This window comes from Trachemys scripta, chromosome 1 (genome assembly GCF_013100865.1).
Source record: "Trachemys scripta elegans isolate TJP31775 chromosome 1, CAS_Tse_1.0, whole genome shotgun sequence".
NCBI classification, from domain to species: Eukaryota; Metazoa; Chordata; order Testudines; family Emydidae; genus Trachemys; species Trachemys scripta.
This window is the reverse complement of record NC_048298.1, coordinates 198,239,383-198,257,028: the sequence shown is the minus strand read 5'-3', so window position 1 is coordinate 198,257,028 and position 17,646 is coordinate 198,239,383. Positions and strand designations below refer to the sequence as shown.

Genomic DNA, 17,646 nt, shown 5'->3' with positions numbered 1-17,646 from the left:
GGAGGCTTAGATAGGGAGTGGAGTCCTGGGGGGCAGTTAGGGGCAGGGGTCCCAGGAGGGGGCAGTCAGGGGACAAGGAACGGGGGGGAGGGTTGGGGGTTCTGGGGGGGCGGGAAGTGGGAGGGGCAGGGGCGGGGCTAGGGCGGGGCTCCTCCCATCCTCTTTTTTGCTTGTTGAAATATGGTAACCCTAGGAGGGGGGGGATCTTCATGCCAACCCACATAAGCCAATAGACAATAGGCACCAGGAAGATAGGCCAGGGAAGACAACATAGGAATTGTGTTTACAGATCCAGTAGCCCCAGGATTCCACACATGGTGATCCAGAGGAGCTGAAGCATTTATTGCAGCCCAAGTCAGCTGAAATAGCTAGAAGGAAAGGAACGCAATATCTGAAAGTGTATTTGGAAAGGATGGACCATGGGGTACATGCTAAGGCTCTTACTGACCACTGATGTGGCTAGAGAGGTCTCTTGCATTATGACAGAGGAACCAACATTTGCTGTGAGCATAAGCAAACCCTAAGTGCCCAAGAGCAACCAGAAAATTATTAGTGAAGTTTCAGAATTCTTTGGGAAGCTGAGCTTCTACACAGGAAATATTCTTGTGCGGAGAGCCATTCCATGCGTGGTCTGGAAGTAGAGGAGGCAGTCTACATACTAATGACCCTTCTATATTTTTGTCCAAACAGAGCTGGTCAAAACTTCTCAACTTCCAACATTCGGATAATAACTGGGGGGGGGGGGGGGGGGGACTTTTGGGAAGTTAGTGGCCCTAATGGAACAGAGAACAATTTGGTGCATGCTGCTACAGAGACATTCATGGGGCAGGGACAGGGAGAGAGAGCGCAATAACAGTCAGGCTTCCTATATTTCTGTAGCCAACATAGTGCTCATGGACCTAGCCAGGGATGTACCTGGGGACTCCCTTCAGGAATTTATCTCCTGTATCATTTGCAGTTAAGAATACTCTTTTCCTTTTTGGAATCATTCGAGAAGAGAGCACAGTCTCCACTTCTACTTCCACTATTGGCACAACTTTACGGGATACGTGACATGACTTGAACATTCCTTTCCTAAGTGATTCTGAAGGCTGTACCTCTGGATCAAATAATAGCACCTCTCACACAGCAGAGGTCTATGAAGGAGCTTGGTGAAGTGCGGGCTTCCAAGCTTGGCTGAAAACAGTTCCATGAAAATAAGGAACACACATGAAAGGGACCCATGGGAACCTGCAAAGCACTCTTTAGAGGGGCTTCTCCAAAGGTTTCTACCTATGTCAATCAAAGAATCATTTAGCGAGGATGCCATCGTGGGGGCTTGAAAGTCTATCTTACCTGCTTCTGGCAAGGGAAAAGCACAAGGGGAGTTCTAATCCAAAACATCATTCAAATTCTCCTTTGACATAGAGGATCCATTTCTGCATGTGGGACCAGGGTAGTGGGCAGGCACACCATTCCCCTCAGCCCATTCTTGTTCAGAGGGGGTATCTGCATTGCAGAGGTAAGCCATGTCTTACATCTATTCCCAGAAGCACCTCCTTGGTTATAGATTTTGCAAGAGAACCCAATAGATATGACCCTGAACAGTGTAATCACAAAAATATACATAAATTTTAGTCCTACCGCTGAAAGGGCAGAAAGAAAGAAAAAGAAAAGCCGGCAAACACACTACAGAAAAAGTCCAAATAGGACTAAAAGCCAAAAGCTATCTTTGCTGCTTCTCCTCAGTGAAACAAGAGAAAAAATTGAGAGTGGGAGAAAAGGAGAGCAGCCAATGATCCAAAGACTACAAAGAAAGTAACTGGCCATCTTTCTGCCTGATCTGCATATGGAGAAGACCTATCAGTGGTAGTGGCTAGACCAAGGCTCAAAAGATTTATTATTATACACTTTTGGCCATATTCTGCTCTCACAAATGTGCACAAAGCTCTTCTTGGCTTCAGTAGGGCCCCACTTACCCACATGGTAGAATTTAATCCATTAAGTTAACATGAACCTTCTTTGACACCAGATACACTATATCCCTCTTCAGATATCTGACTGCTAAAACACTTACCAAAAAAAAAAAAAAAAGTTAAATATTTTTCCATGGGCCCAACACCTTGATCTAGTACTGCCATGCTGAGAAAGTCTATCAAGTCTGACAGCTAGGACTATTAAGTATGTGCAAGTATCTCTCAAACCTCTCTCCTGGGTTAAATTGTCACAGGGCTAAAAAATTTGGATTATAGTTCTACTAAATTCTACTGTGGCCAAATTAGCAACTCAATTTTTGGCTGCATATCATAGTAAGCTATCAAAAACCATTTGGTTCATCAAGTATTTAGTATACTACCTTCTCGCTATGCCCCGGAAGAGCTGGGGGGTTTTGACATACACATCTATTTGTAGATTGTGGTGCTTGGAAGCTGAAGAATATTTAATGGCTGCTAAACTTCTTGGTCAATCATAAGCATTTAACTTATTTATTTTAAGAAAGCATCATTAATACAAAGTTGCATACTATAGGCAAAACACCCTACTACGTATACTTTATAGTCACTGTTTGTGGCATACTCTCAGGGATCCACACAGATGTTATCTGTAGAAATCTGTCATTTATCAAGCAGGTTGAGTAAAGCACCAGATGTAGTTTCTGGATGCCTGTTAAAAGGTCTGTAATCCAAAATTAATGATCTATTGAAGTCTTTAGTACTCTATTGGGACTGAGATAAGATTAAAGACTTTGTATTATTTGGGGTCCACACATATGAGAGAATAAATAGTTGTCCATGCCTTTAATATCATTTTCACTTTAATTCAATCAAATCAGGCAATGTGATTTTGGGGAGGGGAGAGGAGAGGGGAAATGAGCTATACAAATGTCAGAGTGCCTCCTAACCCAAATCCTGCACAGTAAAAATTATCAGTATATTAACTGTCATTATTTCCCTGAAGGAAACACAGATCTTAACAGTCTTTGCAGATTCCTCCCTTCTTTGCCTCCTTTGAGCTGCACATATCTTCATAATTCTCTGCAAGCTTATGTGTTTTCATGGGTGGATTATTGCTTTTGATACATTATGCTCCCCGTTAAATCTTTTGATGCTGCTTTGACAAAATTCCAGATGTCTATTTTCAGCATGCTTTCTAAAAATATTTAACTTTTTTTTTATTGTACAGCTGTAAACAGCAATACATAGCACTCATTCCCTGAAGACATTTATACAGCATATGTTCAGTTTGCCCCAGAAATTCAAATTTATAGCATCAAACCTTGACAATTAAGGCAGCGAATTAGCAGGAAAGATGCATTTTCCTGAAAAATGTGATAGGCGCCTATTCGAGATTTGCATTTTTTGGAGAAGGGAGGGAAAGGCAGAAGAGAAGAGGGTCAGTACACATGAGCAAATATGAATAGTCTCAGAGATGCTGGATTATTGAACAAAATAGAAATCGAATTCATCTAAGGGGATAGCTCAGTGGTTTGAGCATTGGCCTGCTAAACCCAGGGTTGTGAGTTCAGTTCTTGAGGGGGCCATATAGGGATCTGGGGCAAAAATCTGTCTGGGGATTGGTCCTGCTTTGAGCAGGGGGTTGGACTAGATGACCTCCTGAGGTCCCTTCCAACCCTGATATTCAATGATTCTAAGGTATTTGTCATATGTCTCACTAAAATACAATCAGTGTGATAAGACATTCAGTCAGCATTATGCCCTTTTCCATAACACTGTCCACACACTAACCCTCATTGTAATTTGTTTTCCCATTATAGTATTAATTCAGTTACAATAAAGAATCATGGAACAGAATACATCAGTTTCCCAAATCATTTCATAGCATGGAGCAAATTTTAGCAAGATTGTTCCTGCGAGACTTACCTCTAATTCAGAAGTGTACAGACCATTTCCCTTTGTATTTGTGATCATATAATGTACCCATGGCATATATTAACGTGTCCTTAGCTATTTTTAATGCAATTAAGCAGATGAAAATAAGGACCACAATTTGAGGCCCATTGGTTTAGTTAGCTCTATTACACAGTATATCATCTTACTTGTTACCAAAGCAGAATGGTAATATCCACAGGAGACCCAGGAAACAGGCTTTCCAACATCCACTTGCCAAGGTACACACACACTGGCTTCACCAGCCAGGCCAATCTGACCTTCAGAATTGTCACCCCACACGAAAAGCTGTCCATCCTCTAAAATAAAATGGCAGAAAGTCAGATTTAAAACCAAAGCTGGGCTAACAATAATATTTACATTTACTTGTGGCTTCCATCCAGAGGCAGTTCACACACTCTATATGACACTGCTAAAACATAGCCATTGCTGAAGGATGAGGACAGCTATCAACCGGCACTCCAAACATAGCAAAGCATGGGGCCAGGGATACCATGGCATCCCATCCCTCACAATCTTCTGAAATGTGCCATGGAATATTTAGTGACCAGGTAGTATAAGACCAGAGATGGCAACATTTAATATTTATTTCCAGACATGTTTCTCCAGTAAGCAATACGACTGGAGGATGTCAGACTCCCAAGGTGCTGGTGGTCTGTGTACACATTCTGGGGAATGTTATGGATGTTAACTTCAGGATGGCATGTCTCCACTTGCTTCCTCAATAGGATTCCCATTTCTCCTTCCTCCAAATTGATTCTCTATCCCAGCTTTTCCACTCACCCCACTGATTCTCTTCTTCTCCTCTCCCTCTCACCCCAACTTCATTCGGTCTCCCTCATGCTGACTAGAGTAGCTGTTCTCCTATTTGTCTCAGACACAGTCTCATCTGCACAGAGACCCATGTCAGCAATAAGGAGTGGCTGAGGCAAAGGAACGATACAATAATCTTCAGCCACCATCCAGCCTTCTCTGTACAGCAACGCCAAGTTGTGGGAAGCTAGCTCTGCATAAAACCTCTCTAGCTGCAGGGTGGGCAGTATTTGGAACTAAAACTGCACAGGGCCGCTTCGCAAATCCGAGGAGAGCCTTAGCCATTGGTAGAAAGGAAAATAGCCTAGCACACCTCTTACTGGCTGCTATAAGGTAGGATTTGTGTAAGAGATATGAATGAGGTTGCAAAGGGAGGAAAGGGGCCTAGCATCAGATCGCTGAAAGCCTTTCTACCACCACACAGACTTATCAAGTCTCCACTGCTAATTACTGCTTTTGAAAAGCAAATGATCATGGTGTAAGGCTTCCGTCAGGGTCAATGGGGCTGTCAAAGGATAAACTATGTTGTTAACATGTTTTTTTACCTTTTCACGGTATAGGCATTTGTTATTAGCTGTTGCTCTCACCGGTTAGTGCTGCTGATGTGTAAGATCCAGCTGCCAGCTGTTTGATCTTGTACTGGTTGGTAAAAAAACTAATTAGATGAAACGTGCTTCTTTCCTCTGTGTCACCTAATCCCAACTGCCCTTCACTGTTACCTCCAGCAGCATATACATGTCCTCGTTCTGCACATAGAAAAGCACATGTAATATGTAGAGTAAGTGACAGCAAATCAGAAAGTTTGAGCTCCATTTCTTCCTACAGAAAAAGTATAGCAAAAAAAGCTGTGCTAAGCTGTCCTAAAATATTTTAACACTGATATTATGAGTTGCTGCTGTATGTCCCGAGGAAGCTTTCCTGGGCACTTTTGGACGGGGAAGTTCTAACAGTCTTCCTTTCCATTTTAGAATACACATGCATCCAGAGAAGGCTGGGTTTTCCCTCAGCTTGGGGACAGATGTCAAAAGTGAAGGAACTCTACATACTCTCTAGTTCTTTTAAAGCTCAAGAGACATAAAATCACCTTCGAAGAGCCTTGACTTAAAAATGTCTGCAGGCTGAGTAATAGCTGGAAAGTCCAGGTTACCAAAGGCAACTTATAGATGAATGGAAAACTAAAAAAAAGAGCCTTTTGGTAACTAGCTAAAATTAGGGTGAAGTTTGTCACTGATTGTTTTCTTCAATTCTGGTACATCAGATTTTGTTTCTCTATCACATATGTACATAAAAAGTTTTACATTTTCCAGTTGGACTGTTGCTTGTACATAAAGGTTAAAAAAAAAAAAAAGATTATTTATAATTTAGTTCTCCCTCAAGACACACTACATTAAAAATGTAAAACACAGTAAGGATATCAGGAGAATCTAATCTGCTCTGAAAAAAAACGGAAAAACTCAGACGTTACAAAGTATATGAAAGTAACTCAGGTGTTACACAAGAATCCCAAGGAATATTCCAACTGAGTAATACAAGATACATTTTTTTACCCTAATTTTGCAGAGGGCCAAGTTCCTCTGAAGACTACGAATCACTACAAGTAAAATTCAGCTTTATGCAGAGAGCTATTCAAGACCTTTGCCACCCTTAAGTCCCAGATAAACTCTATTTCAAGGGCTTAAGTGGTGCACAGGCTTTATGTTGGACTCTACTTACAGCTGAACTTCACCTAAGCAATTTTTATTGGATTTTAAAATGTAATAAAATTATGTTTGTATATAGGAGCAGCATTACAAAGATGTTTAACATATCACTTGGTATACAGCCATGGACTACTGGTCAGTGCATTTACAAATAACTGGGGAAATATATGCTATCAAAATATATGCTATTTAGTTAATGAATTAAGTTGTATGACTGGTTTCTTATTAATTTACATTGTGATAACAACAAAACACTCCAGTCTTGGGGGCCCATTGTAGTAGGTACTATGTGCACACATAGAAAGACACCTTCTTTGCCTCAATAGTTTACAAGCTACTTTAAAACAAAACATAATAAGCAAGTGTGAGAAAACTGGAGGCAAATGGGGAGGCATGGCCAGGGTAACAATATTAAAATCGCCTAATTAGTTATGTACATAGCTTGATGGTTTTGAACAGGGTAGATAAAAATAATATCTTAATTTAAAAATCTTTTTAGTTAAATCATTCTTAATTTTTTTTTATACTGACCTCCTTCTAAAGTGCTTTGACATCTACTGATGAAAAGTGCTATAAGACCTAGGTACTATTATTTCAATCAGATTTTTATTCATTTGTTGCTAGCTCTGTATTTTTTTTTCTCAATCCAGTTTTAAATTGGCAAAGCTGATGTTTTGTACTTGTTTCTTTAGCTTCCTAATTAAAATAATTTCAGATTTTATATTTCTTCTACTAAAGAGTTTAATATTTAAAATGCTCATCTGTGATGAAAGAGTTTAGCCCAGGGCCTCACTAACACTTTTAGTGGAAGAACACCACAGAATCGACAAGCAGATAGCCCAGGCTATATTTCCAGACACCCTCTTCCAATATGTTGAACCTCCTCAAGACAAGACAGCTGAAATGTTTTACCAGGCTGTACTCATCCATCGGGGTTTGCTGTTTGAAGTCAACATGACTTGAGCTCCTAAGGCACTTTGGTGCTTTAGAAAATCCCACACATGTGTGCCTACATGTAATACTAGGTTCCTACTTTTTAAGAATTTTGATCTCTGTGCACATAACAGTTCACAATAACACCGTTAATGTACTGAAAGACTAAATAACTTGTGCCAGGGTTAACAATGTAGCAATTTTGTCTTGAAGTGACAAAGATTTTATGCCACTAAGACAAGTTATTAAAAATACAGTTTTAGCCCCTGATGTTGCAACGTTTATGCCTGTGCTTAACTTTAAGTATATGAGTAGTCCAACTGAAGTCAGTGGGACCATTCATAAAGCAAAGTAATATACCCACTTAAGGATTTGCAGGATCAAAGCCTTTTCAAATTTTTGTCAGGGTTTGTGTGTGTGTGTGTGTGTGTGTGTGTATAGCAGTTTTGAAAATTCAAATGAGAGCCCACTTGTAGTGGGATTTTGTTTAAAAAGCTTAATTTAGTTCATTATAAATGTTAATGTAAATTACAATAGCACAATTTTTCAAATTAGTTGTACAAATATTCAATCCAATTTATTATTTTTTTTTAAATAAGTGTTTTCTTTAATTGCTTTACCCTGGATCTGAATCATTTAAAAGTAATAGGTGATGGGGTTTGCGAGGCTTTTGCTTTTGCTTTTGTTATTATGAATTGTTATGCATTCAGAGACCAAAATTCTTAAAAATCTGGACCTTAATGTTAGGTTCCTAAACCCATATTTAGGTACGCATACGTGGGATTTTCAAAAGCACCCAAGTGTCTTAGGAACATAAGTCCCATTGATTTTGTTTCTGACTTAGCCAATCTGGCTGATTTCTGGTAAGCATCACAGCAGAAGAGAATCTTGAAGGTGGGTCTGAAGGAGGTGGGGAAGTAACCTAGAGGTAAAAGGTTCCATCTCTCATTACACCACTACCTTGGAAAAAATACTGTATACATATATCCTTGCTTTAATAATACTTAGCTCGTACACTGCACTTTTAATCAATTACTATAGTCATTGTAGCTACAGTATGTATCGTACTTCTAGTGTTGCAAATTTTTTCTATATTGTAAAATTTCAAAAAAACAAAATCTCATGTACACTATTACTGTACATGTTCTAAGACTTTATCAAATGATAATTGTAACAAAAAGGTTTTAGATTTCAGTTCTCATTTCTTTCAAATACATCTCAAAACAGTTATAGTATATAGGATCTGTCATACCAGTCTGAACCAATAGTCCATCTAGTTCAGTATCTTCCCACTGGACGTCAACAGCACCTTATACTTCAGAAGAAGGCAAAGAAGTTCCAAAAGAGGGAGGATGGTCTAGTGGTTAGGGCACTAGGCTAGGACTTGAGGCATAGGTTCAATTCCCTGCTCTACCACAACTTCCTGTGACACCTTGGGCAAGTCACTTAGCCTCTCAGTGTCTCAATTCCCCAGATGTCAAACGGAGATAACAGCACTTCCCTATCTCACAGGGGTGCTGTGATAGATAAATACATTAAAGTTTGTGCGTTACTCAGATACTATGGTGATGGGACCATATAAGTACCCAAGATAGATAAATAGATGCTTCCAGGTGTACACCACCATAAAAAGGGTAGGGGAAAGAATTTCTTTCTTAACCCAGGGTTAATTAGCTTGTGCCTGAACCATGAATTTTAATTACCCTTAATGTTATTTTAACGTGCATAACGACAAATGTTAATGGTGGTCATAAAAATTATCCAGCCACAATACCTGTTTCAAGTTGTAAATCTGTACTTTGTTCAATTTGATATAGTCAATCCTTATTAAAGTGTTCTGTTATATTGTAAGAATAATTTACTATAGCCTGAGTTCACACATGTATTAAAACCTTAGTAAATCAACCACTCTCTTCATATCACTGTAGGCTCCAAAGATTGGTGCCATATAGAGGGCAGTTCCTTTCTACAAATTTTAAAAACATATCAATCCTTGCATATTATCTCTGTAAAATGAAAGTGCCAACTTCTAAAGCTTAGCAAACCAATTTCTCAAACCCAAGAGAGGGAGACAGAGCATATTGCCTTTTAGGAATTCTAGAAGAGGGTTCTAAAGGTTATGTGCTGTATATCCAGACCTTTTCTGAAGTTATACAAAAGTGTTACCCTCACATCAAAATCGGGCAGGAGGAAATTCTTCAAGCTGGCTATTGTTTGCAAATTCCTATATAAACACCATGGCATGGAAAAGCTATTTCAGGAATTCAGAGCACAGAATGCATGACAAGTGGTTGAATTTTCACTGCCACATTTTCCCCCTAGATGCTCATAGGGGGCTCCCATTATAGAATTAGAACTATGCATGAAACCAAGGGCAGAATTTTGCCTTAAATATTTCCCTAGTATGTAAATAATGTAGATTACATACCTGTGTAAACTAAAGTGTGGTTTCTCCCGCAAGCAGCAAGTTTAACTTTTTCTGGTTTTAAAGCTATAAATTAAAGTCAGAGAATGAGTTTACAAACAAGTTAATAGTTACATTTATTAAACAACACTTTGCAATCTGCATATAGCCATCTGCTCTTTTCATATTTTTACCAACAGGAGGTAAAGTTACAATACAAACTGAACACTCTAACCTAACGTTTCTCTTTATTTCATAAGAATGTGTCAATCAAAATCACCCCTGGGTAAACAAAAATAGAAAGATTCCCCAAATGTTTGTAGCTGTCATTCATATTAGCTGCATGAGCGCTAATATACCACAGTCAACCAGATACCACATCTTACCATGGTAAGGTAACCCTCAGTAGACTGCAGTAAGTTGAACTGGTGACGATATGGGTGGCACTTGCTCCAAATTTTCAGTACTTAAATGACGTTACTAACCCACTATTTTCCTTCTCCTGCCATTTTGTGTCCTTATAATCATCCAATTCTGTTGCCTCCTACTACCCTACCTTTTCACCCCCACATATTAATTCTCTATTGTTCTTCTCTCCCCCTGGCTGTCACGTTCTACATCACCCTCTCAACTGGTCACATTAATCAGTGTAATCACCAGCTGTTAGTAGCAAGCATACTGTGGGCTAGTGCCCAGAATAAGCAGTGTGGCTTCAGGTAGCTACCTCCCTCTACACCCACCACCATCTACGTGCGCACACCCGCATTCCTCCTCTATCCCTCCCTAGTGCTTTTGAAGTGAAAAACTGGACCCTGTGTGGGGGAAGGGGCTTGTCATGGGGAAGTGTTTTGGTAGAAAAGAGGAAAGAAAAAGGGGCACCCACTCTCCTTTAGTAACTCCTCCCCATTTCAGAAAGAGAGAAAAATATTTATCCCTATGTGACCTCTCACCTTCTTTCTACTTCCCAATTTCTGTCCCTACAATCTATTTATCACTTACCCTACTATCCTTCTTACTGTTTCTCTCTACCACATCCACTAGCAATACACCCATACTCATTCACGAACTGATTTGATTTCCACCAGCCCTCAATGCTGCCAACCTAGGGCATCTCTCTCCTTTTTCAGACCCTTCTCAAGCTCCCCACAAACCAACCTCCACCAGCTCCAAAACATCCCCATCCTGCCAGACTGACAGCCCTTCCACTTCCTACTCAGTCACTCCACAGCTCAGACTTACCCCCTCAACTCAGAACCCTCTCCCACCAGCCACCCAGGCTTAGAACTGTCCCACACAAACACAAATCCTCCCTGTTCTGACCCCTTTTCCATCCTGCCCAACACCCACCAACACCATACAGTAGAACCTCAGAGTTACAAACACCAGAGTTACAAACTGACCAGTCAACCACACCACTTCATTTTGAACTGGGAGTACACAATCAGGCAGCAGCAGAGACCAAAAAAAATGCAAATACAGTACAGTACTGTGTTCAACATAAACTACTAATAAAAAAGGGAAAGCAGCATTTTCATCTGCCTAGTAAAGTTTCAAAGCTGTATTAAGTCAATGTTCACTTGTAAAATTTTGAAAGATCATAATGTTTTGTTCAGAATTATGAACATTTCAGAGTTACAAACAACCTCCATTCCCGAGGTGCACGTAACTCTGAGGTTCTACTGTACTCAGAAATTGCCATGCTCTTCCGAGCCCTTTTACTTGCTGCTGCACCTGGAAAAAAATGGAAGTACTGTGGGATCACAGAGCATATGCAGAGAACCCTACATTCTGCCTCTTTTAGGTATGGCGATTATCTGAATTAGCTCTTGAGAAGCCTGCATTCTCCCCATATGTACCTCCTCCCTCTGCTGTGTGCCATCTATAGCCTGTAAGGCCAGGAGTATCCCCATGGCAACCAGGTGTATGGCACCTCACAGTATATCAGCCCTGCTACACAGTGCCTGTAACATAGCTAAAACAACGAGGAGTCCTTGTGGCACCTTAGAGACTAACACATTTATTTGAGCATAAGCTTTTGTGGGATAGAACCCACTTCATCAGATGCATGATGCATAACATAGCTGGCAGTTTTGGCATTACTGATAGAGTTTACCCTCACTGCCCCGCAACGATCATCTGCTCCTGGGCAAGCCCAAGAAGGGATTGCAACAGCAACATGCTACTACTGCTAATTAGCCCCAAGCAGGACTTGAGCAGGGAATTGCTGCCATCCCATTCCACAGCCAACTATCACCAGCTTGGAGTCACCATCTGTCCTTTCCACAGCTGGCCAGTACCAAGGAGAGTGAAAAAGCTTTCCTGTCCAGCCCTACTCCCAGCCCTCCCCGCTTCCTGAAAGAAGGAGCTCTGTTCTGGGATCTCCTCACTCTCTCCATTGCCTGCCATAGTCTGAGAGCAGAAGCAAAGGGAGAGCTCCCACTCTATTGTAGCCGAGGCAAGAATCAACCGCGTATCCTCACATGGCTGTGGACCGAGGAGGTGAAGCTCCCAGTGATCCTGCTCCCCCCTCTGTCGTCAGCCAAAAACAGGTAGAAGGAGAGGACAGAAGCAGCAAAAGGCTCTGGAAAGATGTTTGGGGCAGAATTAATTGATTCCTTGATGGAAAGGGTTTGAACAGGCTGAATAATTTGTATTTGATGATGGGCAACTGAACAAATCTGATGACAGAGAGGAAGGGAGTTAATTCATTTGATGGTTGAGAATGATGTACTGATAATAATGGGGTGAACTGAGAGAATAAATTTTTTGATGGGGAAAGAATTATTGATTTGTTAGAGAAGGTAGAGCTGGCTGGGAGAAACTGTAAGAGTTTGTAATGGAGATTCCATAATCTGTACTATTTCATTCCTTCTTTAATTAATAATGTGTGTAGTGGATGTGGGTGAATCCATTAATGGCTCTGCTTTTTTGGAACACCTTCAGGTATTTCTAATATTTGCTCAAAAAGTAGTAGGACGGATAGTGAGACGGTCTCTCTGCCAGGGGTTGCATTGGCATAAGGTTACACATAATGATATTAGAGATACAACGTGGGTGAGGTAATATATTTTATTGGACCAACTTCAGACCTGACTAAGAGCTCTGTGTAAGGTCAAAAGCTTGCCTCTCTCACCAACAGAAGTTGGTCCCATGAAAAATATTACCTCACTCGCCTTGTCCCTCTAATATCTTGGGACCAACATGGCTACAACAACCATGCATACATATAAGGATACTTTCTCTTGGTGTCTAAGCACAAAACAGCACTTCAGAGATCAACAGTCCAATAACTTCCCTGCATATGGAATGAAGTTGGACAGAAACAGAGATGACACTGAATGGGAATTCTTAATGGGTATCCAAAAAGATTGGATTCTGTGAGTCTTGAGTAGTCCTCAAACTCCACAAGACCTAGAATTGTGAGGTGACAGAAGATCAAATAGGGACCTTGTATTTAATTTGGAAATTGATACTATAAATCACTTTTTCATTCAAGACATCTATCAAAAAGCCAAAGAAGAAAATAAGACAAACCTTTTACACAAGTTGGCTTGTTGATAGTATTCTTTGTTCCTAGTCCTAACTGGCCCCAGTTATTGCTGCCAAACATGTAAAGTTTACCATTTCCTGCAAAATAAAGACATCAGTGGGAACGCATAAAAGTCTTTGAATACACAGCAACTTTAGAGCAAACCATAATTAAGGATAGCCATCAACTCATGGCATACAATACATTAATTATTAAAGCTTTTTATAAGGAAAATGAGAGAAGTTAAATATTCTTTATTTTACAATGAAATTGTTTAACACTATTTAATATTTAACTAACAGACTATTTTCAAAAATATAGTCAATTACAATACACATGGATGGAATTGAATTTTTTCTACAAATTAACATCGCAGGCTTGCTCTGTAGTTGGTCAGCCACGGTTAGTAGTGAGAATGGCTTAAAAAAAAAAAAAAACCCCAAAAAAACAGCCTTCTCCATAACAAAACAGTTTGCTTTGTTATCCATAACAGTTTACTTTGTCATCCATAACAAAACAGTCTCAGACACTTTTTAGGATGTGAACAATTGAGACAAATTGGCAGTTGTGAATACATTCTTGAGGCCATATTCTACACTTTTGATGATTTTTTTTTTTTTTTTTTTTTGGCAGATCTCTTCAGTAATATCAGCCAAATTTTTAACAGGGCACTGTACACAGAGATCTGCCAGAAAACCTGCACTCAGAAGAGGGCACATACGGCAGAAGTTGTTTATTCCAGTTATGGCTTCCCCTATATACACTATTGATAGGCTGTTCCACAGAACCTCCATGACACAAAATGGAGAAGTATTCCTGGACAGGACCTATGGATCAGGAAACATGGTCTCTCTGCATCTATTTACACAGCAACAGTATGGACACATTAACAACCAGATTACTCATTTTCCTATCTAGAATTATCTGTGCAAGTGACTGATGAAAGTCAGAATAGGGTGCATATACTTCTTCCATATTTACATGCCTGCATTTTGTATATTTTATACAATGTCCAGATTTTGGCCCTATTAAAGCACCGGAAGAGGTTGTTTGGGGATGGAGGGTTGTTTGTTTTGTTTGGGTTTGGTTTTCTGTGTGTGTCAAAATTTTCCCTGTGATTTCTACAGATGTATGTGCACAATTAGGCCTGTGGGACGGATTTTCCAAATTTAAACTTCTGCAGAACATTGTCTGTATTTAACTTCTATAAATATGGCCACATATTGTGTGGGTTTTCTTCTTGAACATGTGTCTGCCGTATGCCTTGTTCCTTGTTAGATTTAGCATCTGGATGTAAATATTTACCAAAAGGACACATGAAAAACCTCATACATTCAGACAGTTCTGTAATCCTACAATGTAAAAGCTGTACTACAAAACTTAGCTAAGGAGGAATGCCAGAATCACATTTTTCAAGAAATTAGTAGATACTGAGTTTTTGATGAACTCTATGGGCTCAGTCATTACACATACACAAGTGATTTCACACAGGAGATCCAGAGATTGAGGGTAGAAGAGTAGCAGATCAACAATTTGAAAAACCTAACATCTTTTTCAGACACATATGAAGATCAAACAGCTGCATTTGACTGTTTGCTCAGCACTTATACCATTTATTTTTTTTAATGGTGATCTTGTGTAATACCATGGACCAAATTTAGCTAAGTTGGCATAGCAAGGTGTAAATTACAATACCTGCTCTAGCAAAGGTCCTTGTATACGAGGGTATGTCTACACAGCAGCTGGGAGGGTATGTTTACACAGGTGGAATCTCTCAGGCAGCAGGTGGGAGAGCTACAGGAGGAGGTGGCTAGGTTGAGGAGCATCCGTATCCACGAGCAATTCCTTGACAGTGTCCATGTGGAGACAGCTGAGGTAGCTGTCCCAGTACACAGGACTGCTGATACACCACTGGTGGAGGAGGAGATGGCTCAGGGTGGACACTGGCAGCTGGTTACTTCTGGCAGCAGGCAGTGCTCCACCCTTGCTCCGAACCCTCCTGCCGTGGTTATAGGTAACCGTTATGCTCTTCTTGATACAGGAAAGAAGGAATCACTCCCTACAGTAAAGGAGGAGAAGCCTCGTACCCCTAAGGCTGGAGAGTCTGCTGCCACCACTGCGAATAGGAAACGTAGGGTAGTGGTGGTCGGAGACTCTCTGCTGAGGGGGACGGAGGCGCCCATCTGTCGCCCTGACATTTCATCTCGGGAGGTATGCTGCCTGCCGGGGGCCCGTATCCGAGACGTTACGGAGGCATTGTCGAGGATTATCCAGCCCTCTGACTACTACCCCATGCTACTCATCCATGTGGGCACAAATGATACTGCGCGGTGTGACACTGAGCGGATCAAGAGTGACTACAGGGCTCTGGGAGTACCGGTGAAGGAGTTTGGAGCGCAGGTGGTATTCTCTTCGATTCTTCCTGTCAAAGGTAGGGGCCCGGGCAGAGACAGATGCATCATGGAGGTGAATGCCTGGCTGCGAAGATGGTGTCGCCAGGAGGGCTTTGGCTTCCTAGACCACGGGATGCTATTCGAGGAAGGACTGCTAGGCAGAGATGGCGTTCACGTTTCGAGGAGAGGAAAGACCCTATTCGGGCACAGACTGGCTAACCTAGTGAGGAGGGCTTTAAACTAGGTTCGACGGGGACAGGTGAGCAAAGCCCACAGGTAAGTGGGGAACATGGAGACCGGGGAGATGGGTCGGAAACGAGAGGGAGTGTGGGCTATATTGGCAGAGAGAAAGGAGAGTCAGGACAAAACTGGGAGGCAAGATCAAACCAGTATCTTAGATGCCTATATACAAATGCGAGAAGTATTGGGAATAAGCAGGAAGAACTGGAAGTGCTAATAAATAAATACAACTATGACATTGTTGGCATCACTGAAACTTGGTGGGATAATACACATGATTGGAATGTTGGTGTGGATGGGTACAGCTTGCTCAGGAAGGATAGACGGGAAAAAGGGAGGAGGTGTTGCCTTATATATTAAAAATGTACACACTTGGACTGAGGTAGAGATGGACATAGGAGACGGAAGTGTTGAGAGTCTCTGGGTTAGGCTTAAAGGGGCAAAAAACAAGGGAGATGTCATGCTAGGAGTCTACTACAGGCCACCTAACCAGGTGGAAGAGGTGGATGAGGCTTTTTTCAAGCAACTAACAAAATCATCCAAAGCCCAAGATTTGGTGGTGATGGGGGACTTCAACTATCCGGATATATGTTGGGAAAATAACACAGCGGGGCACAGACTATCCAACAAATTCTTGGACTGCATTGGAGACAACTTTTTATTTCAGAAGGTTGAAAAAGCTACTAGGGGGGAAGCTGTTCTAGACTTGATTTTAACAAATAGGGAGGAACTCGTTGAGAATGTGAAAGTAGAAGGCAGCCTGGGTGAAAGTGATCATGAAATCATAGAGTTTGCAATTCTAAGGAAGGGTAGAAGGGAGAACAGCAAAATAGAGACAATGGATTTCAGGAAGGCAGATTTTGGGAAGCTCAGAGAGCTGATAGGTAAGGTCCCATGGGAATCAAGACTGAGGGGAAAAACAACTGAGGAGAGTTGGCAGTTTTTCAAAGGGACACTATTAAGGGCCCAAAAGCAAGCTATTCCGCTGGTTAGGAAAGATAGAAAATGTGGCAAAAGACCACCTTGGCTTAACCACGAGATCTTGCACGATCTAAAAAATAAAAAGGAGTTATATAAAAAATGGAAACTAGGACAGATTACAAAGGATGAATATAGGCAAACAACACAGGAATGCAGGGGCAAGATTAGAAAGGCAAAGGCACATAATGAGCTCAAACTAGCTACGGGAATAAAAGGAAACAAGAAGACTTTTTATCAATACATTAGAAGCAAGAGGAAGACCAAAGACAGGGTAGGCCCACTGCTTAGTGAAGAGGGAGAAACAGTAACAGGAAACTTGGAAATGGCAGAGATGCTTAATGACTTCTTTGTTTCGGTCTTCACCAAGAAGTCTGAAGGAATGCCTAACGTAGTGAATACTAATGGGAAGGGGGTAGGTTTAGCGGATAAAATAAAAAAAGAACAAGTTAAAAATCACTTAGAAAAGTTAGATGCCTGCAAGTCACCCGGGCCTGATGAAATGCATCCTAGAATACTCAAGGAGCTAATAGAGGAGGTATCTGAGCCTCTAGCTATTATCTTTGGAAAGTCATGGGAGACGGGAGAGATTCCAGAAGACTGGAAAAGGGCAAATATAGTGCCCATCTATAAAAAGGGAAATAAAAACAACCCAGGTAACTACAGACCAGTTAGTTTAACTTCTGTGCCAGGGAAGATAATGGAGCAAGTAATTAAGGAAATCATCTGCAAACACTTGGAAGGTGGTAAGGTGATAGGGAACAGCCAG

The 17,646-nt window shown here is 41.0% G+C and overlaps 1 protein-coding gene across 1 annotated transcript in view; it reads right to left on the bottom strand.

Annotated features, from left to right (window-relative positions):
• The window catches only part of RPGR (retinitis pigmentosa GTPase regulator), a 109,036-nt gene that overhangs the window by 80,038 nt on the left and 11,352 nt on the right, over positions 1-17,646 (bottom strand). Inside the window, exons 4-7 of the mRNA XM_034754505.1 lie at positions 13,272-13,364; positions 9,762-9,824; positions 5,288-5,446; positions 4,037-4,186 (exon numbers count right to left, since the gene is read on the bottom strand). Coding sequence (XP_034610396.1) covers positions 4,037-4,186; positions 5,288-5,446; positions 9,762-9,824; positions 13,272-13,364 — 465 coding nt within the window. The remainder of the gene's footprint in view (positions 1-4,036; positions 4,187-5,287; positions 5,447-9,761; positions 9,825-13,271; positions 13,365-17,646) is intronic.